This window comes from Heterocephalus glaber, unplaced genomic scaffold (genome assembly GCF_053883595.1).
Source record: "Heterocephalus glaber isolate CG9 unplaced genomic scaffold, H.glaber_assembly_v1.0 deba00001564, whole genome shotgun sequence".
In the NCBI taxonomy this organism is placed as follows: Eukaryota; Metazoa; Chordata; class Mammalia; order Rodentia; family Bathyergidae; genus Heterocephalus; species Heterocephalus glaber.
In genome coordinates this window covers 10,896,750-10,923,643 of record NW_028258351.1, presented here as the reverse complement: position 1 = coordinate 10,923,643, position 26,894 = coordinate 10,896,750, and the positions used below count along the sequence as shown (strand labels likewise).

The window sequence follows — 26,894 nt, the reverse complement described above, 5'->3', positions numbered from 1 at the left end:
GGAACCCCTGCAACCTTTAATGGAGTCCAGGACTTGGCTGGTTTCTGAATTTCTATGTATGGCCTTGGCCTCCCAACCCCTGGCCACCCTAGGAGTGAAAATTCAGAAAGACATGGACCCTGGAGGCAAGGGATGTCAAGGTGGGCCCAGCTAACAGCCTGCCCCTTCCCTCTATCTTCTGCTCAAGGTGATGCACATGTTCAAGGGGTGTCGGCGGGAGGACATGGCACCCCACATCTATGCCGTAGCCCAGACAGCATATAGGGCGATGTTGATGAGCCGTCAGGACCAGTCCATCATCCTCCTGGGCAGTAGTGGCAGTGGCAAGACCACTAGCTGCCAGCATCTGGTGCAATACCTGGCCACCATTGCAGGCACCAGTGGGAACAAGGTGTTTTCTGGTAAGGCAGGGACAACTAGGAAAACTGAGAATGGGGTTGGGGGGGACCTTCCTCCGTGCCAGCTGTATTTCTCCTTGGCCTCTCTGTCCCCTTGAAATCCATCTGTCCCTGGGTAGTTCTGGTCTAAGTGGCCCCAAGCCTTCAAACTGCTGAAGCCCATGGCTGGGGTAATCTGCCCTTAGCTTTCCTCATGTCCCCTGGGCCTGTATTCTGCAGCAGAGAAGTGGCAGGCTCTGTACACCCTCCTGGAAGCCTTTGGGAACAGCCCTACCATCATGAACGGCAATGCCACCCGCTTCTCCCAGATCCTCTCCTTGGACTTTGACCAAGCTGGCCAGGTGGCCTCAGCCTCCATTCAGGTGAGAGGGTGTTGCCCAGTCACCAGAGCAGTAGGAGATGGGCTGCTGGTTTCATGCCCTAGAAATCAGTCTGCCTCCAGTGCCTCACTGTCCTGGGATTCTGTCCTGACCAAGGCATAGGCAGGGCTGGCCTATGCTGCCTAGAGCTGTCACCATTCTGCACTCCAGGCCTCCCATCCAAGTCCTTCTTCCCTCCTGACCTTACTGTTGGGCCTCTCACTGTACCCACTTTCTGAGATCTAGGTTTAGGGCCTTCTCTCAGGGTGATTTCACCCAGCAGAGGACAGCTTATCGGTAAAGTAAGGCCCAGCCAAGGCTGATCCCCTTCTATGCTACATGAACTTTTTCACCACAAGCTTCTATCTTCCCAGGAAGGCTGGTACCTGGGCCTGTTTGATCCTGGGTGGTCCTGGGCATTGGCTGAGTGCCTTGGGAATAATATGCAGTAGCCTGTTGCCAGGGCCTGGAGGATCAGGGGTCTAGTTCTTGCAGCTGAGGGTGGGAGGGATTTGATCCAGCACTAGCTCCTTCCTCACCTCATGTTGTGCCACAGACAATGCTTCTGGAGAAACTTCGTGTGGCCCGACGCCCAGCCAGTGAGGCCACGTTCAACATCTTCTACTACCTGCTGGCCTGTGGGGATGGCACCCTCAGGTGAGGTGGGACAGAGGGTACATTGAGGGGGCTCTAGACTCCAACCTACCAACTGGGCTGTTAGACCTTGCCACCTGATTGCCTAGTGCGCTGTGTGGTCATTGCTGCTGTATGCCGGGCTTGGAGCTGAGCCCTGGGAATGGGATGATGGGAGAGACATAGGCCCTACCTATCAGAAACTCCCTGGCCATGTGGACTGCAGCCTTGCTGTATGGAAATAGCAGAAATGACTCAGTATTTTCAGAGCCTCTCTAGGATCTCCATTACCCAGGGAGTCAGTCTGGGGAGAAAAGCTTACAGGACAAAGGTGTGGGTGACTTGTCTATAGTCACATAGGTAGTATGGGGCTCAGCTGGTACATGAATACATGCTGGGGCCAAAACCCAAGCCCTCTCCAATGTCCCATCTGGCCCTCCCTGCCCTATTGGCTTTTCCTGCTGGGCTCTTCTCTTTAGATCTTCAGACTTACTCTCTGGTCACTGAAAAAGAATAGCCCATAAGGCTGAGCAGGCAACCTGGGCATTATCCTCTGAAGCTCTTCTCAAAACTGAGGCAGGCTGTCCAGGTTCACTTGCCCTTCAGACGGGTCCTTGATCCTTTCTAGGGGGTCTGACTAGACTATCTCCAAGGCCTCTCTCGTGACCTGTCCCAAGGAGGCTGGTGCTCTGTCCAGGCATCTAGGCTAGATAGGAAAGGTGGCAGAGTAGCCTGACAATTGGAATGATAGGCAGATAGCACTTGGGGTCTGGAAACTGCTTGTTTGTCTCCACCCTGGTGTGGTTGGGAGTGGGGGGGATGCTGAGCCTGGGGATCAAGCTCCTTGCTGATGCTTTCTTTGCGCTCCTAGGACGGAGCTTCACTTGAACCATTTGGCAGAGAACAATGTGTTTGGGATTGTGCCACTGGCCAAGGTAAGGGGTCTGTGAGGACTGGGTTGGCAGCTCTAAACTTTGGAGATAGGAGAAGCATGTAGTGCCCCATGGGTGACTCTACTCAAATCCTGCCCTCCCTGAGGGCACTATGAGGATGCACTGGGAGGGACAGATGCTCTGAGGTATGGAGCCACCATGTCCGTCCATCCCTGCAGCCTGAAGAGAAGCAGAAGGCAGCACAGCAGTTCAGTAAGCTGCAGACGGCCATGAAGGTGCTAGGCATCTCCCCCGATGAACAGAAGGCCTGCTGGCTCATCCTGGCTGCCATCTACCACCTGGGAGCTGCAGGAGCCACCAAAGGTAACCAGCAGCTGGGTCCCAATAGCCTGTCTTGTCAGCCAGAGATCTTATAGGGACCCCTGCTCTTCCCAGTTTGTTCTTGCCCTGTAAAGACTCAGCTGTTAACAGATACCCCACCTTTATGTGTGCCCCTTCTCATTCCCCCTCATCAGAGCACAAAGCCAGAGAGGCATTTCCACTGGTGATGGCCTGAGGCCTGGCCTTAGCTGGCAGGACTGGGAGCATTGTGAGGAGTAGGGGGCTTGGGGCAGAGGGCTGGGGCTCAGGGGAAGGGAAAGCACTCCCTCAGAGCAGCCCCTGGAATAACTCTTCTCCATGTTCCCTTCCTAACAGAGGCCCTTGAGGAACAAGAGGGTAACTGACCCTGACCCGCCTTGGGATGTAGGGACCACCTTGTCTTGATGCTTCCCTGGGCTCTCTCTGGAGATTGGGCTCATTCTCTCAGAGAACTGGTCTGGGGAGAAACCCCTGGGTTCGTGGAAGAGGAGTCTGCTTGCTGTGGGTCTTGGGGCCTCTGGAATAGCTGCTTCTCCAATGTATTTTGCATCTGGATCCTGGAGCCTCTTGGGATGCTGTCCCTGGGGTGAGGCAGGGTAGGCTGGCTTCAAGAGGCTCGGGAGGCCAGTTTTCTTCAGTCTTCTCTTCCACTGATTTGATAGTCACAGCTCTTGCTCTTGCTCTTGCTCTTGCTCTTGCTCTTGCTCTTGCTCTTGCTCTTGCTCTTGCACATCAAGGTGGAGGCCACTAGGGGGCAGTAGGCACCTGGTGCCAGCTGAGCTGCAGTTTCTGCATTTGGGCTCCAAGCTTGTGGATGGCTAGGGCTCAGTCTGCCGTGGGAGAGCTGTTACCTTCCTCAGAGACTGCATTGGAAGGCAGTGATTTGAGCACCTCTTCACCTTTCCTCCTGTAGTTTAGGGAAAGGCTCTGATGCTGTCTCTGAATAATGTCTCAGCTTTGGCTGTCTTCCTGTGGGATGGGAAGGGCCCTGCCTGTGCAGCAGGAGTGGGAAAGCACTGGTGGATGTGGGTGCCTGGAGAAACAGGCATCTGGGTGACTGGTCCCTTAACAATCCCAGCAGGTGGCCCCTGTGCCAAGAGGAAGCAGCCATCTTCAGGCCATTTGGGCAGGAGAGTGGACAGGCATGTGACTGTGTCTTGCAAGAAGTTCTTTTATTCTGGGGGTGCAGGTCCAGGTTTCCTCTGACCCTCCTCAGCAGTGACTGCAGGTGGTACACTCTGAGTGTTGAACAGTGTTGTCACCTCAGAGCTTCCAGTATTTCCAGGGCTGTGTATGTGTGCACGCACATGCATATGCACACACGTGTGCACATACATATGTGGAAGAACATCTTTGCAGGTCTTTTTCTGTGTGTGTCTCCAGGGCTGAATGTGGCCTGCTCATCCTCATAAGCCCCTACCCCCCACAGTCCCTTCCTGCAGGCCTGGTGGCTCAATTGATGACTGTTTGCTAACACACTGTTTTTCTTTGCATGCTGCATGCTGGTCCTTTGCCTTACAGAAGCTGCTGAAGGTAAAACCTTGTTTTCTTGTTAGCTTTCTCTAATTGCTGTGATTAGACACATATTGGTTGAGACGCATATGTCAGTGTGGGCTGTTCCCTTTCTCCTGTGGCTTTGTTGCCTCCCCATTGTTGAGCCATCTAGGTATCTGATTTCCCCTGGGGTAAAGGGGGGGTGGTCCTAATGCATCCAGGGAAGGGGCAGATGTCAGATCTTTCATGCTGAGTCCCCTGAAGACACATGTGGCTCCTGTGCTCATCCTGGGTGAGCTCGCTCATCCTGACTTTGTCCTTCCCCAACCCAAGTTGGGGGATCCCTAAAGAGATTTTTGCAGCTGACTCAGTACCCTCTAGTGGCAGCCTGAGGACTTACCTCCCCTTTTAGGACTGGCTCATTCTTTTCACCCACAAGGGACCCAGAAAGTGCTAGCAGATGTTGGCTGTCCCTGTTCCCATCAGGTCCATTTGGTGTCATTAGGGCTGGTTTTTGCTTTCAGAAGATGCCCCATCTCCGGGGCTATAGGGTTGAGGGGGCCAAAAGGCACAGTGGTCATCAGTTGGCCTATGGAGAAAGACTCAAGAGGCCAGATACCTTTTTCTGTTTCACAGCTGGACGCAAGCAGTTTGCCCGCCATGAGTGGGCCCAGAAGGCTGCATACCTTCTGGGCTGCAGCCTGGAGGAGCTGTCCTCAGCTATTTTCAAGCACCAGCACAAGGGTGGCACCCTGCAGCGCTCTACCTCCTTCCGCCAGGGCCCGGAGGAGAGCAGCTTGGGAGATGGTACAGGTACTGTCAGCCCCTTAGCTGGTGGATGTGATTGAGAGGCCTCACCTGGAGTTGTCAGCGACTTGGGAGGTGGGAGGGACTGCTGGAGTGAATAGATACTCCTGTCAGCAGGAGAGGCCCAGTCCCAGGGCCTCATGTTGGCTGGGCCCGGATAAGGTGGGAGCATTCCTGGGCAGATAGCATGGTCCATGGGACAGGAAATAGAGCTGATCTCCTTCCCCCACAGGCCCCAAACTGAGTGCATTGGAGTGCTTAGAGGGAATGGCATCTGGCCTCTACAGTGAGCTCTTCACACTTCTCATCTCCCTGGTAAACAGGTGAGTGCCAGGCAAAGCCCAGGGACCCCCTATTTCCTCCGTTGGCAAAAGTAGGGCCTATGCTTTTGTGGCTGTTGGCTGAGGCAAGGCCATTATCCACCAGCAGAGGGCTCACTGTCCCCATGGGCTGTGAACAAGGTGGGCCATGAAGAAGCCTCTGAACTACCAGGGGCCTAGGCTCCTGGGCAGGTATGGGGATTTGCTGCATGCCAGGAACAGACCAATGGGGCCCACTCTGTGGCCTGCTTCCTACCCCTGGCCAGCTCTGATTCAGGCTTTCCCTGTGAAGGGCTCTCAAGTCCAGCCAGCACTCGCTCTGCTCCATGATGATTGTGGACACTCCAGGCTTCCAGAACCCTGAGCAGGGTGGGTCATCACGTGGAGCCTCCTTTGAGGAGTTGTGCCACAACTACACCCAGGACCGGCTGCAGAAGCTCTTTCACGAGCGCACCTTTGTGCAGGAGTTGGAAAGATACAAGGAGGTAGCTCCCACCTTGACCCTGCCCCAGCCCAACCTTGGCCTTTTCCTTCTGGCTGTGGCACCCCCAGGGAGGACCTCTGTGGGCATGGGAAGGTACCTTCCCTGCTGGATGCTCCTTCCCAGTTTTCTGCTCCCCTTTCATCTCTACTCTCTTGTCCTACCCCTTGGCCTCAGCTGCATTTTTTTTTAAGCAGTGGCAAAGTTTATTTGCAAAAGTAAAAGTGAAGAGCGAGGGAGAAACTGGCTCCACAGAGTGAGCTTGGGAAGAGTGAGGGAAAAACTGGCTCTACAGAGTGAGCTTAAGGCAAGTAAAAGTGGAAAAAGCAAGATAAAAGTACACCCTGGAGGAAGCAGGGCAGGCTGTCATGAGGAAAGCCAGGATAGCCTTGACTGCAATCTTAGTGAAGAGTTTGCCCTCCACAAAGCTGATGGTGCATCAGGGTCCCTGGAACCCCTCCATGCCCTCCTTCAAAACACCCTCCTAGAGCCTGTGAATTGCCATAGTGCAGTCCTACCTCCAGGTGTGTCTGGGCCCAGCCTCCCCTTCCCCTGTCTTCCTCTCTGCTGATATGTTAGGATGGTGGCTAATCATTTAGTGCCCCTCCCTAAGAGGGTGTCCCAGATGGGAGGAGACCCAGAAATCTTTCCTCATGTGGAGATGAGTTGAATGAAGCAAGGAGGATATTACTCTTGGATGAGAGGAGACTCAGGAAGAACATGACAGTTGTCTCTACATGTTTTGAGGATGATGATACAAAATTGAGAGTAGGCTTATTTGGCATTGCTTAATCAGCTGGTGCAAAAATGTTATAGGAATTTTATCTCTCCAAAAATAAAGTGTTGGGCTGAGGATTTAGTTCAGTGGCACTGCCCCTGCCTGGCAAGTGCAAGGTCCTGAGTTTGATCCCTGGTTCCAGGAAAAAAAATACACACACACACACACACACACACACATTGTGTATTACCCTGGGGAAATCATGACCAGTTTGTCACTTCAGATAGTGGAGGGACCCGCTGCATGGGGTAGAAGGTTGGATTTGCTGTCCCCAGGGGCCCTGCCTGGCCTACTCATAGGGTTGCATGCCCACACATGGCCCTGAGCTCAGTATTTCTCTGCCTTGCTTCCTAGGAGAACATCGAGCTGGCGATTGATGACTTGGAGTCAGCCACAGATGACTCTGTGGCTGCTGTGGACCAGGCCTCTCATCAGTCTCTGGTAGGTGTATCATCGAGGCCTGGGCTAGCCTCACCTCTCATCTCCTCCTCTTCTGTGAGCTGCTGCTGGGGCTGCCACTGTGGCTCTACCAGGGTCCCACAGTCATGCTCAGACACCAAGTATCTATGAGGCTCCGCCCCTCCACACTCATAGTCTGTCCTGGAAGGTAACCCTTTATTCTGCCTGGTGCAGTGGGGAGCCACACCCCACAGTGGCCCAGCCAGGCTCTATTAGCTGAGGATTGGGCCCTCCAGTGTCTGCCAGGGGTCCTGGTGTAAACTGCTTGGGGTTGAGGACCTGGACCCATAGGACCCCAAGAAGAGGACTAGTGCAACTTAGCAAAGTAGGGCAAGGACACAGCATCCTGCTTAAACAGGGTAACAGTGCCAAGCTGTAAAATGCCCTCTCGGGTACTGCCATGGATGTGAGCCCTTGCCCCTCAGCCTTGCAGGATCTGTCACCCTTTCTACTAGTGTCTTGGGTGCCTTGGTGCCTGGGGCACTGGCTGGCCTGATGAGCACTTGGCATTTGGTGATTGTCTTCAATTCGGAGAATTGCACAAGGTGCTTTATTAGAGAATGACATTTCTGCTAGGCTGCTGAGCTCTGTCTGCTTTGATTACTGCTTCGCTCTCCTGCTTCCCTCCAGTAAGACCCTGCTGAACTAGCACACGTGGGGAGAGTGAGCATCCCCCCAGAGACAAAATGCTTAAAGTGTCCAAGTACTGTGTCTCTCCAGGGAAGGTGGATTTCCTTTTTCTGACACCTGGGCTCCTGTGGTGGCCTCCCTTGAGAGTGTTTGCCATTCCCAGGAGATAGGAGTAATTCATACATGTGACTTATGAGCAACAGGAGGTCAGATGTGTGCTGGGCTGGGGCTCGGCCATCTGTTCCCTTTGTTGGTCTTCTCTATTTGCTGAGCCTTGACATTGGGCAGCTGCACCTCTGGGTAAGAGGCCCCTCGGTGCCACTCACTGTGTGATGGCTTTTTACTCCTACCTGATATTCAGCTCTAACTACCAGAGCGCTGTAGTCACCCTCTAGTCCTTGGGCACATTCTGCTTCCTTCTGGTAATCACACTGACTCCTGTGGGCATCAAGGGTCAAAGAGAAGGAAAATTGCACTTTTCTCATTTTTCTTATCCTCTATTCCTGAAGACCAGGCCAGAATGGGGTGTGGGGAAGGTTCAGTTCTTCCTTTCTGAGGAAGAATGGGAGTTCTTTAGAAAGGCATCTTCAGGCTAGATGTGGTCACAGACCTAGTTTTTTTGACCTTCATGGGATATTAGAAATCAAAATTCAGTATTTCTACCTTCTGTTGAAAAGCCAGAGGGTTGACCAATTAATGGTGAGTGTCCTTCCAGGACAGCAGTCAGCTGTAGCTGAGTGACGGTTATCCCTTCAGATGGTGACAACCGCTTTCTAGCTTGCACCAGCCTCCTCTTGTTTTGGCTACCACAACCATGAAATCACCTGTCTCACACTTTGGCCCCTGAGTTTATACCCTGTGTGGATCCTACCTCCAGTGAGCTGAGCTCTGTCTGTCTTTTCCCCTGTTGAGGACCAGTGTTAACCCCACCAGTCATCAATTATTGAGCAATTCCTTTGGGCCAAGCACTGTGCTCAGGCTTTGCAGACTTTATCCCATTTAATCTGCCAGCAGTGAGGGCTTCTGGTGCCCTCTGAGGGGACAAGAGTGAGGACCGCCTGTGGATATGAGCTCAGGTAATAAGCCTTCTGTCTTTGGTGCCTTTGGACCCAAGTTCCAGGAAGCACCTTTGTGCATGCTCTCCAGTATCTCTCTGGGCCTTTCTTTCCCTGTGCTGCCCACCGTCTCCACAAGGTGTCAGCATTGAGTGGGCAAAGCTGCTGTGTGCGTGCTGTGCACGTGGGTATGTGTGACTGTTCAGGTCAGGACCTCAGCTCCTTTCCCTCTGCTCCATGTGCCAAGGCAGGATTGGTTCCCTTCTCCATAGGTCCGCTCACTGGCCCGTGCAGATGAGGCAAGGGGCCTGCTGTGGTTGCTCGAAGAGGAAGCACTGGTACCAGGGGCCACCGAGGATACCCTCCTTGAGCGTCTTTTCTCCTATTATGGGCCTTGTGAAGGTGACAAAAAAGGTAGGGGGCACCCCTGGAGGATAGCTCCACTGCTTCCTTGCCAGAAGAACCCACCTATGTTAGTAGGTGGAACTTCCTGGGGGACTAGCTGAGTCCCTAGGTTTTGTATCTGAACCATGACAATCTGAACCTTGCTTCCCTCACCCTCAGGCCAAAGCCCACTTCTGCGTAGCAGCAAACCACACCATTTTCTCCTGGGACACAGCCATAGCACCAACTGGGTGGAGTACAATGTGGCTGGCTGGCTGAGCTACACCAAGCAGAACCCAGCCACCCAGAATGCCCCTCGGCTTCTGCAGGACTCCCAGAAGTAAGGACACCACACCCTCTGCCCATGTCTTGTCCCTATACCTGTCCCAATACCTTCCCCTGCATGTATGGGAAGGGCTCCCTCACCATGTAGATAGCTTCCATTCCTGAGAAGCAATAGTCAAAGCCAATTGGCCTTGAGAACATGGGGGTGACTTCCTAGAATAGAGGTATGAGACAAATATGGTTGCAGGCCCCTATAGTTTTCAATTTGAACAATACTCCCACAATCTTCAAAGAAGCCAGAAGCCTTATAAACCCCTCAGTCATATGAACTTGTCATCCATCCATTCATTCATTCCATAGATGATTATTGGACACCTACTCTGTGACAGGGACATCTAGGCTCTTGGCAGATAGGGAGCCCAACTGCCTGTCTCTGGGGAGTTTACATTCTAGCAGGGAGGAGAGAATGTACAGTAAATGTAAAAAGTAAATTATATAGTATGTTAACAGATGTTGGGTCATACTGGAAATCCTTCTGCCCTCTTCCCTCCCCAGTAAGGGAAAAGAGTGGGTGGCTTCCTTGTGTCTATCCCTGGCCTACTCCTTGGCTTCTGCTCGCCCTGGGTTTTCTTTTCTTAAAGTTTGAAAGTCTGTTTCCAGTTTCTCTGTAGGATGTGGACATGTGGCCCCAGCCCAAATAACCCAGGCCTCCGGCCACTGACATCTAGGGGTGGTTTGGTGCTCTAGGAACTGGGAGGTTCGGCCTCTACTGCTCCATAAACGTGACTCCTATTCCTCCCTTGCTGTCCCACCTTTGCCAGAAAGATCATCAGCAACCTGTTTCTGGGCCGGGCAGGCAGTGCCACAGTGCTCTCAGGATCCATCGCAGGCCTGGAGGGTGGCTCACAGTTGGCACTGCGCCGGGCTACCAGCATGCGGAAGACCTTTACCACGGGCATGGCAGCTGTGAAGAAGAAGTCTCTGTGCATCCAGATTAAACTGCAGGTGGTGAGTGTTTGGCCAGACCCTGGGGTCTTTCATGCCGTTGCTAGGCAGGCCTGGCACTTGACACATCGGTTCCTACCCAGCATCCCATCCTGCCTTGATCATTGCCAGGGGGTTGCCTATTAGTGGCCAGCCAGACCTGGTGAGGGCAGAGTTTTTAGGCTTAGCATATTCTGGCTGGTAGTGAGATACCTGCTCTCCTGTGAGAAGTGCTAGCACTAGACCCTACTTTCCTAGGTATGGGCCGTAGGACCCCACTGAGAGTGGTTCCTTCCCTTTTGTCAGGATGCCCTCATTGACACCATCAAGAGGTCCAAGATGCATTTCGTGCACTGCTTCCTGCCTGTGGCTGAGGGCTGGGCTGGGGAGCCCCGATCTGCCTCCTCCCGCCGTGTCAGCAGCAGCAGCGAGCTGGACCTCCCTCAGGGAGACCCCTGCGAGGCTGGGCTTCTACAGCTTGATGTGCCCCTGCTCCGTGCCCAGCTCCGGGGCTCCCGCTTACTTGATGCCATGCGCATGTACCGCCAAGGTAAGGTGCCTTCCCTCCCTTGGCCCCTGGCACTTTCCCAGCCTGCCCTGCCTTCCAGATACCACCCAGGGGGCTGGAAGGGTGCAGTTGCCCTCCTGCCCTGGGACTCGCCCCAAATCTCCTTCTTCAAATTCCTTTCTGTCCTGGTGTCTCCTCCTCTGGGCTCATTCTTCTTGCTGTCCCATCCCAACCTATTCCTTTCCCTATTCCTTTCCACCCTGCAGTCCCACTCTTCCTCCTTTCCCTTCCGTATACAAGGCCTCTTTATTCCCCTCCCTGTCCCAGTGCCCCGTTGTTTGTCCCCACAACTGCCTCTTGCCCCTCATCACTAGGGTTAGTGTGGACAGGTCATCTCTGCCCACAACAGCAGGCCCAGTGTCCTTCGAGAGCCTTCTGCTCCGGGTGAAACTAGGTACTAAATCTCTCTGAAGTATTTAAAATTTCCAAGAAAGGTCAGACAGACCCTTTTGATGGACCCATCTAGAGGAAAGGACAGAGGATGACAGTAAATTGGGACCATCCTTAGACCCTAACAGCATACCAAATGCTATTCTCAAGTCTTCCACACACTTAATACTCACAGCACCCTCATGAGTTAGGAACTGTTATCCCTAGATAAGGTGATGAGGCTGAGAAAGGCTAAGTAGTTTGCCCTGGGTCATACAACTCTGGAATGGCCAACCCAGATTCCACCTAGGTAGTCTGGCTTCAGAGCCAGGCCTCACAAGTAGGGTTTTGTTTGCCTGTGAAGTTAGGAGTTGCCAGTTTCTGCTCCTTTTTTCCTTAGCTAGATGAAAGGCAGGGACCCACTCACCCATAGCCAGGTCCCCTAAGTTATCCCCGTGGGCATTTTCACTTTTCCTTTGCAGCCAAAGCCAGGAAACAGGCTCCATGCCCTGCTCTAAATAAATCATCGATCTGTCCCCACGTCTTGATATGGAGTTGGTGTTTATTATTTCAAAACCAGATTGTTACCGCTCTGAACCAAAATCAATGTGCTTTACTCAAACAAGCAGATCGATGAGGCCAGCAGCAGCTGGCCCCCTCCCCTTCCCCGGCCCCTAGCCACCATTGATAGCACTGATGATTAATTAAGATGCCAGCCGTCCAGACCCACTATCCCGGCCCATCAATTTAATTGCAATTCAGATACAATCAATAGCTCACTTTGTCTTGGCCCCTCAGCGGCCCCCCGCCTCCTGTTTCAATTATCAGGCACATGCATCAGCCTCGTCTCCCGGTTGGAGGGTTTCCCAGAGCTGCTAGCTGGAGTGGCAGAGCAAGCCCCGGCTGGCTGAGAGGAGTCCAGGTGTGAAGTCCAGCTGTATCTTAGCTGCCTTAGCTGTGACCTTGGGCACATTCCACCTCTCGGGCCTCAGTTTCCTTGGCTGAAAAATGAGATGGCTCTTTCTGGTTTGAAATTTTGTGACTCTGTACAAGTGGATCTCTTGGCCTTCCACCATGGGCTATTGTGAGATCTGGGTGATTTGGGACACCTGCTGGCCACCATTCTGACCGTGCTCTAAGCCGGAAGGCATCTCACCTTTCCCTGACCTCAAGCCCACGCATTCTTCAGGGAAAGACTCATCTACAAGCTTTTGACCCAGGCCTCAAGATCTGAGTGGGGACAGAGAGAGGAGCCCTTTCTAAAATCCTGCTCAAATGGACAGAGGAAAGGAAAAGCATGTTTCATTGAGCACTCACCAAGTGAACCAAGCTGTGCTTTATTTTCTCACTTAGTCTCCATGATTACCTCGCAGGATAAGTGCTAGGGCTTCAAAGGTGAAGACAGTGAGACTAGAGGTGTCATGATTGGCCCAAGGTCACATGGTCATAAGAGGCAGGGCCAGGATTCCGAGGCTAGCCCTTGTGCTTTTTTTCTCAGCTACAATCTGCTGTCCTGAGTCCTCAAGGCACAGATCTCTCTATGTTATCACTTAGAGGCCTAGAAAGCATCCCAGAGTTTACCCCAATCCCCCCTGGAGGCAGCCTGTGCCCTTTTAACCTTCTTGTCCCACTGGAAAGCAGCCCTGATGGTCCTCTGGGCCCCCTTTTCTTTGTCTGTCCTTTCTGGACCTCCCTCAGCTGAGGTCCCCCACCCTCACAGTGTTTTCCCCTTTATGTTACCCCACTGGACACCAGTGGCTATTGGGGTATCCTGGGAATAGGCAAGACATTGACCAACCTGGCTCTGGGCCACACTCTCTCCAGGGTACCCCGACCACATGGTGTTCTCTGAGTTCCGCCGCCGCTTTGACGTCCTGGCCCCACACCTGACCAAGAAACACGGGCGCAACTACATTGTGGTAGATGAGAAGCGGGTAGGTGTGGATCCCCAGACCCCCTGCAGGCCCCTCTCCCTCACTCAGACCCCCTTTGAGCAGCTACCCATTCCAGACCCATCTGCCCCTCCTCCCCTAGGGACAGGGTGCTGGTCCTTGCTCGGGCTCCTGACTAGGACAGGGTTACCACACTGTGGCAGAGTAGCAAAGGCAGTGTGGGGCATGGACTGTGGGAACTGGAGAGGGGCCACCCTCACTGGAGGCTAGAGGCTGGAGCTGGGGATGTCTGCTCTCTGATGAGCCACACACTTGTCCAAGGGCAAATAGGGCCAAGGCTCTCAGAGCAAGGTCTGATTAGGACTAGTGTTTCGGGTACTCTACTGATGGCTCCTGGTCCCCTCAACTTGGCCTCCAGCCTTGGCAGTATCTGGTTCCTGCAGTGGGAAGCTGTCTGAAGCTGGGGCAAGCATCTGTTCTTGGGAAAGTTTGATAAGACGAGGCCTCCTTGGTGCTGGGGAAAATATGAAGCTGCTGAGCCCTTGGCCAGCTTGGGTTGGTGAGTCCATGACTACAGAAGGGGTATCTCTCTGTCATTCTATTATTTATTTATTTATTTATTTTGGTACCGGGGATCAAACTCGGGACCTTGCACTTGCAAGGCTGGCGCCGGAACCACTGAGCTAAATCGCCGGCCCTCTCTGTCATTCTAGGCTGCCACCTTGACCCTTAGAGGCAGCTCCTCAGGCAGCCAAAGGGCTCTTTGAGTGGAGAAACCCTCCTTGTACACTGTACACTGCCTCAGGTAGCCAGCCTGGCTAGGAAGGTACTTCAGACCTTAGGAGGCTTCCCTAAAAGGACACTGAAGAACAGACAGGAAGCCTCACACCAATGCTCCGCCTTGTCTTGCTCCCCTTGCTCCTTGAGGCATGATCCACATTCACAGAGGCCTTAACAGCCTTTCTGTTCTCAGGCCTGCCAGTGTCTCATGAGACCTTGTGTGAATGCAGATGATCCTTCTCACTGACCCTTGACCTCCATTCCAACCTTCTATTTGTGTAACTTGTCACCTCCAGAAATGTTCCACCTCCAAAATCTTAACTTTTAGGATAGCCTTCTTTAGCTACAGCCTCCTACTTGTGGGTCTCACTCCCCTCATGACACTTGTTCTTTGACTCCTTCAAGACCTCTTGTTTCTAGACCCCACCCCAGTTTCTTTCCGAGTTTACTTCCTTTTCCGCTCAACCTTGATGCCGGGGGCCTTCATCCTCCTTAGCTCTCCTGAACTTCCCATAGTACCTGCCTTGCTAGATTCCCACCCTAAATGCCAGCCTTTAGGTAGCTGTACACTTTATTGTTTTTAAAGAAAAATGTATATATTAGTGGTAGTAGTAGTATATGTTTGTAATACATGAAATTTACATTCACTTTGGGGGATTGGTACATATATATAACATCTTAATCCTTTTTTTTCCTCCTTTTCCCCTCCCTCTTCATTCCCTTTCCACCAATTCCCTCCCCCTACTCCAAAAATTCTGCCTTTATTTTACTATTTCTTTATAATTGGGTTTCTGTGTCTGAATATTTCTATTGTCTAAATGCATTCTTCATTTTTGGACTCCCAAGGGCCATGGGAAAAAAATTAAACAACCATGTGGACTTGAGTCCCTATAGGTTTATGGCCTTCACCCTTAGATGGGTCCTTGGTGATCCAGGAAGTCTTCCACGGTCCCATCCTTATCTGGCCCTGATCCTGAGCTTCTTCCCAGCAGATGACCTTGCCTCCAAACTCTAATAAAATCAAGACTCCAACTTCTTTTACCATCTCCCAAGTTCTCTTCTTCTGGTCCTCCTTTTGTCCAGCCCCTTCCTCTGTGCTTTGGAATCCATTCCTCTGGTCCCCCAGAAACCTTTCCATATTCTCTCTCTCTCTCTCTCTCAATCTCTCTTGAGCTTTAGCCTCTCCTAGCTAGTTCTCTCCATGGAGACATTGTTCCACAGACATGTTCTGTGGAAGGAGCCCTCAGTCAAGTGTCTCATGCTGGACTGTGTCCTGCCTCTCTCCTGCTCTGGTCCGTCAGTAGTTACTTCCCTCCTGGACTTATCTTCTCATCTCCCTGTTCCCTCTGTGTTGCTAGAGCCAATGGCCACTTTTCTATCCTGTTCCTTGAATTCTCAGCAATATGTGACTTTGCTGACAGCTCTGTTCCTTTTGAAACATTATCTGTTCACCTTCTTTGTTGCCTGTCCTGGTTTCCCTTGTCTCTGTTCTTCTCACTCCCTCTGTGCTGCTCTGCTTCCACCTGCCCCTTCAGAATGGGTCTCTCTCTTCAGTATACTCTTTGGCTCTATCTGTTTTTTTATCTACTCCCTCCTCCTGGACAGCCTCATTCACACCCATCACTTCAATTACTACATATATATTGATGACTCCCAGATCAATACCTCACCCAAGGCTTCTCTCCTGAGCTCCAGGCATGCATTTCCATCCAGCTGCCTTCTGGACTACCCTGCCTGTATCCCTCTTACACCTCAAACTGGCATGTTCAAACTGAACCCTTCTCTCTTCCCGAACCTTGCATTCCTTGCCTTGGGTAGTGACACCATTACCTGTTTTGTTGTATAAGTCAGCGGCCTCAGCATAGCCTTAGATTTCTTTTTGTCCATCCCCCCACCCCATATCTAACAAGGCTCTGTCCTCTTAACATCTGTTTCCCCTCCTTCCTTTTGGGGCAGGCCCTAGCCTTCTTTCTTATGGATCACTGCCTAAGGGGGCTTCCATCCACCTTCCACCCATTTGGCAGTGGGACTTCTGCAAAAGGCAAGTCTGATCATGTCCCTCTCTGACAAGACACTGCAGGGGCCCCCAGGGCTCCACACACTTACCTCCCATCTCCCTCAGTGATTCCGAACCACTTGGGTTTCCTCTGTGCACTCTGCCATCTGGTGCCCCTGGGCCTTTGCTCATGCTGGTTGTACTGCCTGAAATGCCCTCTCCTGTCCTTCCTCTGGCTAATTCCTACCTGTGTCTAAATTCTCAGCCCAAACAGCAGTACCTGCAAGGTGCCTTTCACAATCCCCCTTTCTGACTTAGATGCTTCCTCCTCTTCATATTTCACGAATCCACTTTGCTCTCCAAGAAGAGTTTGTTCCCCTTGTAGTCACCTCTCTCCCACCTGAGTCAAACACAGTGGCTGACTCTGCAGAAGCCCAGCAGAATGGCTTGAGAAATAAATACTGAACTGCTTGGGAGGAGCAAGGGGAGGATTGAGTGACGAGACAGGGAGGTGCCGGGCTGCTCCCTGACCGAGTCCTCTCTTCTCAGGCAGTGGAGGAGCTGCTGGAGTCCCTGGACCTGGAGAAGAGCAGCTGGTGCATGGGCCTGAGCCGGGTGAGTTGCCAGCAGGGAGGGCACCAGGCAGACAGTTGGGCCCTTGCTGTCTGGTAGCTCTCATCAAACAGCTGTCCCTCCACTCCTGTCTTCCCCGCTCCATCTTCAGAAGTCTCCCTTCTGAGTTCTACCCACAGCCCACCCCAGCCGCTCAGAAGCTGCCCCTCCTTGCAAGGGCCCCTTTCAGGGTGTGGAGCCATGGGGTAGGTGTTCAGGTACAGCAAACTTGACTTTCCTGCCTTCTGGATAACTCGCTTGTTCAGTGCTGTGAACACCTGTGTGATAACAGGAGGGAGTGGGTTAGAAGGTGCTCCTGAACTTGGCCTGAGTCCTATTCTGGGAGTGGGAGGGAAATCTGGGCTCAGAGGAGGTGGGCCAGGAGGAGCCAGAGGCAAGAGGGAAAAAGAGCTTCTGCGACAGTTATCCGCAACTGCCAGGACCCCAGAAGAGCAAGCACCACTTGCCCGAAGGCTGAATTCCTCATCTGACTGGAACGTGTGTGTTAAAGGCAGGCACGCCCGGCCTGGGTGCCAGTGTGCCACATTGCCCAATACCAGTGGCCCAGCTGAACACTCCTCCCACAGGCAGGGACCCCTGCATGCCCGTATCCCAGATGGGAAATATTGGACAGTGACATGTGCGTATGTTCTCTGAGGGCTGAGGTGAAGGGAGGATGGTGGGGAGCCAGAGAGGGGTTTCTGGACCTGTTCTTGTCCGTGGAAAAAGAAGAAACTCTGGGCTCAGGTACCTCTGGGAGGCCAAGTTGGAAGGAGGTGCCTGGAAAAAGGCTTGCATATTACTTGTCCCCTCAGTTCTCTGTCCTTTCTGTTGTCAGTCCTCTGTTGAGCATTTTGAGTCAGGGTCTTGATTTCTCTGCCCCTCCCTCACTGTGAATCCCTTTCCTCTCAGGCCCCATGTCTCTATCTTCCCATCTCTGACCCTCCTGTCCTTGGCTTTCCCTTTTCCTCTGAGTCCCAACAGCTCCTGCTGCTCTCTGTTCCTTGCTTTGTGCTTCTGTTTTTTCTTGTTTTTCTCCATATTCTGTGTCTGTTGTGGTCTCATCCTCTCCCAGCATAATATTCTGATTTTAGTCTCTGCTCTACCTCTTCTTTTGGTTCCCTCCTTTCTCTTTATCCCTCTTCCCCTGCCTTTTCTTAGGCTCAGGTGCTGCCAACTGGGCTTTCCCACTGAGCCTGCCTATAGTCAAGGTCACTCCTTCAGCTGTTCCTTGTATCCTGGTTTACCAGTCTTTACCACAGGCTCCTGCCCCTCTGCTGGCTGGCACTGGAAGTTGTACCCCTCCAAGCCAGTTCCCAGGTTCCAAGCATGTCTCAGGCAGGAGCAGACCTGTATGAACTGGTCCTCTTTCAGCTGCTGTCTTAGACCTTTGTGGTCCTCAGTCCTCTCAGATGCCCCACTGAGGCCGGCAAGCCCCAGAGCCCACTCATTCCCAAGGACAGGGCAGGGGACGAAGTTGGGTGTTTGCTCGTGTCTGGCTGGGGAGAGTAACCTCTAGTCTTTCAGGCTGTGGTTAGCACTGGCTGGTGAGCAAGGATCCCTACATGTTCATCACTGTGCTGTAGAGGAGGGGTCTCTATCTGAGCTCCTGGGGCTCTGAGGGTTTGAGTAAGGGCCAGGGAGTAGTCTGAGAGCCTTCTGACATTGTCAAATTTGTATGAATGGGTATTGGGGGATGAGATGGCCTTGAACTTTCACCTAACACTCAAAAGGACCTTGAACCCCACAAGTGTTCAGAAGAGTTCTGAAGCTCACTGCTCTAAGCTCAAGACCATTCTTTCTCATCTCATTACATTTCTGGGCCATTCTCTGCCCCCTGCACTGGCACCTCTCTCCTGCCCTGGGCAGATAGCTGTGTGTGCTAACCAAGCATATTTGCCCACAAGGGGGCTTGCTATTCCCTTTCCCCACCCAGTGGAATTCCAGGCTCACACAGTATGGGAAATTAAGACTTGGGTCAGACTTAAAACCCCTAGGAGATCTTACTTAGCCCGACTTGTGGGATTCAGGGAAGTTTCGCAAAGGATTGAGCTAGCTTTTTACGAGCCCAGCCTCAGGGGACAAGGCTTCTACAGGATGCTTTGAGACACAGCTCTCTCAGCAGAAAATTTAGGCTTTCTCCCCATGCCATCCCTGAAAGGGGTCTTGATGCACTCAGAGCACCTCTGGGGTCTGAGTGTATTTACATAGCCTTTGTTTCCCGAGGAGGTCACATCTTCTCTGCCCCACCAAGGGAGTCTGTGCCAGGTGGGGGTCGGCATATGCCTACGCGTGTCCCTTTGCCCTCGCTCTTTCACCTGACCATCCCTCCTTCCCACTCCTCTTTTTTTAGTAGGGAGCTTTTACCCAACCCCAGCTCAGGGCAGCAGAGTGAGTGGAAAGGCGGGGGTGTGGGGGCGCCCAGCTATTCCTCACCGGGCTGCCCTCCAGCCCCCAAACCTGTAAGACGGGTCCCTTGATGGGGCCAACTCCCGCCCACCTCACTTGAGAGAGGGAGAAACCTGGGTGTGTGTGGGGGTGGAGCACTGACACGTAAAAGAGGAGGCCGGTTGCAATGAAACCCAGCGGGAGGGCGAAAAGGACAGGAGCTTCACACCGCACCCCACCCCATTCTTCCTCTCATGCTGCTTCCTGGATACTCTTCTCAAACCCAAACATCTTCCTCCTGTCCTCTTCACCGACACCAGGCACCTGGAGCCAGAGGTTGGGCCCTGCGGTGGGCTATGGCACATGGGGCATTGACAGGGTTGCTGCCAGTGCTGGGGGATCATCACGTTTGTTGCTGGAGAGTGTCCTCTCCCTATTTGACCTGCAATTACTTCCTTTCCCTCCTTGCCCCAGCTGCCTTCCCTTTCGCTTCCCTACCTTTCATGCCTCTTTGAAGTTTGGTTTCCTTCCTTGATCCTCTGTACCCAAAACCTCCCCAACCCAGCCTAGACCTTGCTCCTCCTCTCCTTTCTTGGGGAAGTGGATTTTCAGGCGCTTCCCAAACCAAGGACGGCACTCCCTGGCCTGCTGCCTCCCTGTTCCAGCTGCTTGTCTCTCCTGCTCCTCATCTTGCCTCCCTTTCCTCTCCTAAGCTGCTTAGTCCAATCTCTGGCCTTTACCTGTCTGCTTCTCCCAACAGGTGTTCTTCCGGGCAGGCACATTGGCACGACTGGAGGAGCAGCGGGATGAGCAAACCAGCAGGCACCTGACCCTGTTCCAGGCCGCCTGCAGGGGCTACCTTGCCCGCCAGCACTTTAAGAAGAGAAAGGTGCTGCACTAGGGACACCCCAGCCTACACGGGCATGGCTGAGTTCCTGGGGCAGGGGCAGGGAACATGCAGGGACAAGAGATCTTGGGGTTATGAGTTATCATCATCTGGGAGAAAGGAGGTAGGAATCTCCTGGGAGCACCATGCCCTGGGCCAGTGAGGGAAAAGCACTGGTATCCCCAGCTGCAGAGCCCTACAGACTGGTTGGGGCACTATGTAGAGGGGTAGAGAGGAAGAAGGGCCCAGACAAAGGTGGGCTCTGGATCACAGGCTGCTCCATGAAGATTAAGGAGCTGTGTCAGCGACTCCTTTTCTTATTAGCAAGTCCATAAAACAGGCAGCACTGCCGCCTCTTGTGTTTCAGCAAGATTAGGTTTTATAGCACAGCTAGGCCAGGGTGCTGGAAATAATCAGGCAGCAAATAAAGCAGATGACGTTATTCCTAATGATGGTGGAGTGCTTAGTGCCCAGTGTGGTGCTCCTAGGGCCACCCACCCCCTGAGAGGTGCAGGGAGAAGGAAGCAAGGTGGGGGATGGGAAGGGCGTGACTCAGGGTCAGAAGACCAGAGGAAGGGGCCCAGGGCTTTGCTGGTGGCAGGCCTCCCCCTGGAGGAGAACTGAGAGCCCTGGCATGTGCCATCCCCACTCCAACTGCAGATCCAGGACCTGGCCATTCGCTGTGTGCAGAAGAACATCAAGAAGAACAAAGGGGTGAAAGACTGGCCCTGGTGGAAGCTCTTTACCACTGTGCGGCCCCTCATTGAAGTACAGCTGTCAGAGGAACAGATCCGCAACAAAGACGTACGTGACTGCCTGGGGCAGCCAGGTCCTTAGGAGGAAATTAACCTGCGCAAGGGCCTTGCCACCTTGTTTTGGTCTCCAAGGTCTTCTTTTTTAGTATAGAGAGCTGGTGTTCTTAAACTATGCCCATGAAGCAGATGTCCTCTGGGCTGCTGCCTGTGCCCCTGGGTAGCCTCTTAGAATAAAATCGTGGGCAACATCAGCTTATGGAGAAGGATCTATGGAGAGGAGCCCTAGAAAGCAGTGTCTCTTCTGTTAGGAATGTACTTCCCCCTGTGTCCTGGCCTGAGTTCATCAGCTTCATTCACCACAAGGGTGCAGATCTGAGACCCCCAGCCCCTCATAGTGATTCACTTTTCCTTCTTTGCCCTGCCCTAGGAAGAGATCCAGCAGCTGAGGAACAAGCTTGAGAAAGTGGAGAAGGAGCGGAATGAGCTCCGACTCAACAGTGACCGGCTGGAGACCCGGGTGAGTGTCCTGGGACCAGACAGACTGGCCCACTGTCACAGGGTACCCCAGCCCACCGAGGACCTCCTGTTGTTCTGGCTGAGTAAGACAGGTGCTTCAACTGGTGCTGACCCCCTCCCCCACTCCAGATCTCGGAGCTGACATCGGAGCTGACAGATGAACGTAACACAGGAGAGTCTGCCTCCCAGCTGCTGGACGCGGAGACAGCTGAGAGGCTCCGAGCGGAGAAGGAGATGAAGGAGCTGCAGGTGAGGGCAGGGCTGAGTGAGGAACACAGGCTAGTGACTCCCACAGTCTGCTCCCCCCAAAGCCAGTTAACATCTTCTCTATTAGCCCAGCACCCCTGTCTGTCCTGGTAAGCATGTGATGTGATCTATGTGGTTCGGGGCATGGGTGGGGCCGTGAGGGGGAGAATGGTGCACCCCACAACCCTTTCTCCTGCAGACCCAGTATGATGCACTGAAGAAGCAAATGGAGGTCATGGAAATGGAGGTCATGGAGGCCCGGCTCATCAGGGCAGCTGAGATCAATGGGGAGGTGGATGATGATGATGCAGGTGTGTCTGAAGTGGAGGAGCTGGGCACTGGCCTAGGTGGCAAGCCCTGATGCTCAGTCATCCTCCCTCTTCAGGCCTGTCACCCCTTATAATACCCCCCCACCCCATGCCAGGCTATTCTAAGACTAAAGTGAATCTGGGTATGGTGGCATACACTTGGGATACAGGCAGGCATGAGGGTCGCCTCAGCCTGGGCAACTTGGCAAAACTGTCTCAAAATAAAAAATAAAAAGGGCTGGAGCTGGGGGCATAGCTCAATAGTAGAGCACCCCTGGGTTCAATCCAGTACCACCAAAATACTAAAGTAAAAGTAAATGAGAAAGTAAAGGTGCTAATAAGTGCAAGAAATTAAAAGCCATGATTGGGCTGGGGATTTAGCTCAGTGGTTCTGCCGCCTGCCTCACAAGTGGAAGGACCCGAGTTCAATCCCCAGTACCAAAAAAAAAAGCCATGATAATGACAATGTCTGAGGGTTAGCATCCTTGCAGTCCCTAGGGAAAGGACAACACATGTTGATATATCACCACCTCTAGTCTTCTCCCTGCTAGTGGCTCCTTCTGCTCTAGTACAAGGCTGTCATTCCAGAGATCTTTCTGGGTCTCTCTGGCTGGCTCCACCACCTGCTCTTTTCTGCCCTCTCCCTCCTTTCTTTGCCACCTTGGGAACTCTTAGCACCTCTGTTCCCTCTTTGTCTGCCCCCAAATCTATAGGGGGCGAGTGGCGGCTAAAGTATGAGCGAGCTATGCGGGAGGTGGACTTCACCAAGAAGCGGCTCCAGCAGGAGTTGGAAGACAAGCTGGAGGCAGAGCAGCAGAGCAAGAGGCAGCTAGAGAGGCGGGTAAGGCTGGCCAGGGAGCAGAGGCCTGTGCTTTCAAGGGCACCATGTACAGCTGGAAGCAAGCAGGCAGGCCTGGAAGGAAAAGGGAAGGTTGGCATGTTAGCCAGTCCTTCAGGGACAACCAGGAACAAACTGCTGTTAGAGCATCTTGGGTTTCTAGGATGGCCCTGACCTCTACCCTCACCCCTAGGTCTTCCCCTCACCCACCCACCTCCCTTACCTCATCTTCTCCACCCTTGCTTCTGGGCCTCTCCATGACTGTTGATGTTACATCCCATCTGGACCTCTAGATCGGGGACATGCAGGCAGATAGTGATGAGAGCCAGCGGGCTCTGCAACAGCTTAAGAAAAAGTGCCAGCGGCTGACAGCTGAGCTGCAGGACACCAAGTTGCACCTGGAGGGCCAGCAGGTTCGCAACCATGAGCTGGAGAAGAAGCAGAGGAGGTGGGTAGCCCTCCCCTGGGCTCAGAGGACCTTCTAGAGCAGACACAGATAGGACTCCTTCCCTGACCCCTGAAGGAGAGGAGAGAAGGGAAGACTTAAATTTGGCCAGGAGCCTTGACTAGATGGCCATTTGTTCTGGCCTATGAATGGAGACTCACTCTGCTAGACCACATCCCGCCAAAGGCCCACACAGCCCTCTGCTCAGATGTCTCCACCCAGTGTGTGCCTGTCACCCTATCCCAGGCCCAGTGAGGATGGTGATAGCCAGGGCCCATGCAGGAATCACTGTGCCCCTGCCCCTGCCCAACCCTGTGTTGCTCTCCCTTGCCTCAGCTACACAAACACTCCCGTGACTAATGTCATTAAACTACCGTGCCACTTCCATCTCATTATGGTAATGACACAAAGGAGGGAGGCAGCCCTCATAGGAGAAAATCTAATCTAAATTAATTTCCCTGGCTGGGGATGGGAATGGGGCTCCTTTATGAGCAGCACCAAGGAGCCCACACACCCTGGGAACAGCAGGATGCCCCAGGGAGTGGGAACAGCACCCATTTCCCCTCTGCAGGGAAGAGGTTCTGGCAGAGACATCAGTTGCTTCTGTGAAGGGCCCTGGGAGTGAGGGGGGCAGAGCAGAGCCCCCCAGCAGCTAGGTTTACCTTGGCCTCCTGGACTTCCTGCCACCTTCTCTGCTGGCTGCCACTCTGAGGAAAGTGGGGGAAAGTAAGAAGGTTTTCTGTCCCAGCACATGGCAGTCCACTATACTTAGCTTTACCCCCATTCTGCCCTTGTATCCAAAGGCTGGCACTCTTAGCGGGACCCCCCTTCTGAGCACCCCAATGGCAGTGCCAGCTCGCCCTAGTTACTATGTCAGTGCACTCCCGCTGGGCAACTTATTAAGTTTCAGCTGCCCGGAGTTTTCTTACTTTTTTTGATATGAAGTTGGTGCGGGGAGGCTGTTCAATTTCCACAGGAACCTGATTAGCTATTCAGGGAAGGTGTTAAGAGGGATTTCAGCAATTCGTTCCTTATTTAGAGTCATTGGGTGAGAAATGGAAGGCTGGGAAGTGGAGGGGTGACGAAAGAGGCCCCCAGTAGTGTGCCCATTGAAGTACGCTGCCAGCTGGGCCTGGCAGGAATACTGGCTTTGAGCCCAACATGCAGTGTCCTGGTGGTGACCTGGGTACTGCTGGGCCAGATGGTCCTGGCCAAAGGCTGATACCCAAGGGTGGAACCAAAAGCCAGCAGCCCCACATGTAGTGGCCAACTTGACTTGTGGAGAATGAGTTGGAGAAGTCAGGACATCCATTTCTCCCTGTTCTGATGCCCAGTCTGCCCTCATGCTGACCCCTTATTCTTTGATCTGTTGGAAAGGACAATGTGGAGACTTAATTCCTGAGGAGAAAGTCTATCTGCCTCTTTCCTAAGAGCACCCTGTTAGGTCCTCTTAAGTCCCCTTGGTGAAAAACCTGGCTCAATGAAATGTCCTCCAACACAGGCCTGGTTGCTCAGCATGACCTCAGTAGCTGACCTATAATGCTTGAATATTACCCCCACCTCACCACTGGCCCCTAGTTAGGGCTACATACCCCAGCCCTAGCCCTGCTTTTATCCAACCCATATCCATGGCATCACTTCCTGGCAGTCTATGTACTGGGGACGCAGACTCAAACCGTACCTGAGACCACCATGCTTCCTCCTAGATTTGATAGTGAGCTCTCACAAGCACATGAGGAGGCCCAGAGAGAGAAGCTGCAGCGGGAGAAGCTTCAGCGGGAAAAGGACATGCTGCTGGCCGAGGCATTCAGCTTGAAGCAGCAAATGGAGGTCTGTGGGATCGCCTTGCTTTGGTACCCTATCTTCCCTGGAGGCTGGAGGAGTCCCACACCAGCCTCCTCTTCTCTCTTGCTCCAGGAAAAAGACATGGACATTGCAGGGTTCACCCAGAAGGTTGTCTCACTGGAAGCTGAGCTCCAGGACATTTCTTCCCAAGAGTCCAAGGACGAAGCCTCTCTGGCCAAGGTCAAGAAGCAGCTGCGGGACCTAGAGGCGAAGGTCAAGGATCAGGAAGAGGAGTTGGATGAGCAAGCAGGGACCATCCAAATGCTGGAGCAGGTGCTGGAGGCTTGGCCAAGGGAGGGATAAAGCATGGCAGGAGCCACTGCCATCCCACTACTAACCGGGGTATGGGCCAGGGGAGGGCAAAATCCACATTCATTCATTGATTTGTTCACTCATTCACTTTCTCACAAAATGTTGAGTGAGTACCTGATCTGTGCCAGTCACAGTGTGAAGGCAATTAAGCTTTCCACAAATACAAATCTTGGTTGAGCTTTAATGATGAGGGGTTCAGGAGACACTGAACCCAGAGGGCCATGAGCCTACCCAGCCAGCCTTGAAGCTGCCAAGTTGGTTTAGGAAGCTAGAGCCTGCAGGCCAAGTGGAAAAGCTGCAGGATTGTCTGCACCCCCAGCAGCCTTTCCTTGGGCCTGTGCCAGAAATCTAGTAAGGGAGTTCAGCTTCTTTGGGGATGGTAGCTGCAACAGAATAAGGTGCAAGCGAGCAAAGGAACTGATAGGCGAGATGTTTTCTGCTCCTGGACTCAGAAGAGCTGCACATTGTGGCAGAGCCCTTCTGGGAAGGAAATTCAGTTCCTATTCCTGACCACATCTAGGCCAAGCTGCGTCTAGAGATGGAGATGGAGCGGATGAGGCAGACGCATTCCAAGGAGATGGAGAATCGGGATGAGGAAGTGGAGGAAGCCCGGCAGTCGTGTCAGAAGAAGGTATGGTATCTGGTGTTTAGCTGACCAGTGCAAACACCTATTCCCTTGTCAATGCTTTAAATTGTGGGGTTGGTTTCTTTACCTTAGCCACATTGTTCTCCATGGCCATTCTAGACCAGGAATCTCCTCTGGGGATCCTGGCATGGACTGGAATGTGTTCTCCAGAGTCTGTAGAAAAGCCTAGGCCCTCAAAGAACCCATGTTCCCTGCCTTCTGTGCCAATCAGCAGCCTGCCTTAGGCCAGCTGTGATAATTCTGGGGCTGCTTGCAGTCCGTTAGCCTGGTTGAACAGATCCCCACCCTGCAATGAGATCTACTGTGGCACAGGTAGTCACTGTGTGGCCTGCCATCCCCATCTTCCTCCCAGCTCCTATGAAACACTAGGAACTTGGAATATAGGTTTGGACCCTTCCAAGGTCACCTATGCTCAGCCCTGCCAAACTGTTTTCCTGGGGCTGAAGACTGGGCAGGGACCCTTCCCTGGCCTTGGACTTCAGGGACAATGAGCCTTTGTCCCATGGCACTCCAGTTAAAACAGATGGAAGTGCAGCTTGAAGAAGAGTATGAGGACAAACAGAAAGCACTTCGGGAGAAGCGGGAGCTGGAGAGCAAGCTCGCCACACTTAGTGACCAGGTGTGTTGGGATGCCTGCTGCTGGGCCTAGTAATGGGGATCTTAGGGACAGAAAGCTGGGAGTGAGCCAGAGTGGGAAGTGCTCTGCAGCACCCACCATCATTGCTGCAGGATGGAGGCATCACCATACATTGGCACCCTTCCTTGTTGGCTGTTATGATCCTGGCATGTCCAGTATCGTTGGTCATTTAGGGGACTCTCAGGATAAGAGCAGAGATGAGAAGGGTCAGAGATGACACAAGAGGCCCTGTGGTAGAGCCCAAAGCCCCTACTCTGGTGTCTACCAGGTGAGGCAGCGGGACTTTGAGTCAGAGAAGCGGCTGCGGAAGGACCTGAAGCGCACCAAGGCTCTGCTGGCAGATGCCCAGATCATGCTGGACCATCTAAAGAACAATGCCCCCAGCAAGAGGGAGATTGCCCAGCTTAAGAACCAGGTACCTGCCAAGCACTTTCAGCTCTCTGTTCTCCTCACTCCTCTTCAATACTTTTTAAGTCCTTGGGAAGGAAAGTGACACTTGTAGAAGCTAGTCCCCAGTATGTGTGTGCTGTACAGC

General features: G+C 53.0%; 1 protein-coding gene across 20 annotated transcripts in view; it reads left to right on the top strand.

The window, feature by feature from the left end:
• Positions 1 to 26,894, top strand: part of Myo18a (myosin XVIIIA) — a 98,414-nt gene that overhangs the window by 52,501 nt on the left and 19,019 nt on the right. For 14 of the 20 annotated variants that reach the window (XR_015443183.1, XM_087191574.1, XM_087191572.1 and 11 more), the window contains 28 exons: positions 188 to 401; positions 618 to 760; positions 1,314 to 1,414; positions 2,262 to 2,325; positions 2,502 to 2,646; positions 2,980 to 3,000; positions 4,774 to 4,950; positions 5,177 to 5,267; positions 5,557 to 5,749; positions 6,878 to 6,964; positions 8,940 to 9,081; positions 9,232 to 9,391; positions 10,158 to 10,344; positions 10,627 to 10,870; positions 13,082 to 13,191; positions 16,475 to 16,540; positions 19,686 to 19,814; positions 20,472 to 20,615; positions 20,994 to 21,083; positions 21,212 to 21,331; positions 21,528 to 21,639; positions 22,350 to 22,477; positions 22,768 to 22,922; positions 24,626 to 24,749; positions 24,837 to 25,037; positions 25,597 to 25,707; positions 26,237 to 26,341; positions 26,628 to 26,774. Coding sequence is in view for 19 of the 20 variants with exons in the window: in XM_087191574.1 (XP_087047700.1) it covers positions 188 to 401; positions 618 to 760; positions 1,314 to 1,414; positions 2,262 to 2,325; positions 2,502 to 2,646; positions 2,980 to 3,000; positions 4,774 to 4,950; positions 5,177 to 5,267; positions 5,557 to 5,749; positions 6,878 to 6,964; positions 8,940 to 9,081; positions 9,232 to 9,391; positions 10,158 to 10,344; positions 10,627 to 10,870; positions 13,082 to 13,191; positions 16,475 to 16,540; positions 19,686 to 19,814; positions 20,472 to 20,615; positions 20,994 to 21,083; positions 21,212 to 21,331; positions 21,528 to 21,639; positions 22,350 to 22,477; positions 22,768 to 22,922; positions 24,626 to 24,749; positions 24,837 to 25,037; positions 25,597 to 25,707; positions 26,237 to 26,341; positions 26,628 to 26,774 (3,711 nt within the window). In the remaining variant the exon portion in view is untranslated. Of the gene's footprint in view, positions 1 to 187; positions 402 to 617; positions 761 to 1,313; positions 1,415 to 2,261; positions 2,326 to 2,501; positions 2,647 to 2,979; positions 3,001 to 4,164; positions 4,177 to 4,773; positions 4,951 to 5,176; positions 5,268 to 5,556; positions 5,750 to 6,877; positions 6,965 to 8,939; positions 9,082 to 9,231; positions 9,392 to 10,157; positions 10,345 to 10,626; positions 10,871 to 13,081; positions 13,192 to 16,474; positions 16,541 to 19,685; positions 19,815 to 20,471; positions 20,616 to 20,993; positions 21,084 to 21,211; positions 21,332 to 21,527; positions 21,640 to 22,349; positions 22,478 to 22,767; positions 22,923 to 24,625; positions 24,750 to 24,836; positions 25,038 to 25,596; positions 25,708 to 26,236; positions 26,342 to 26,627; positions 26,775 to 26,894 lie in introns of all 20 variants that reach the window. The other 6 variants (XM_087191561.1, XM_087191575.1, XM_087191567.1 and 3 more) reach the window with 3 other exon arrangements.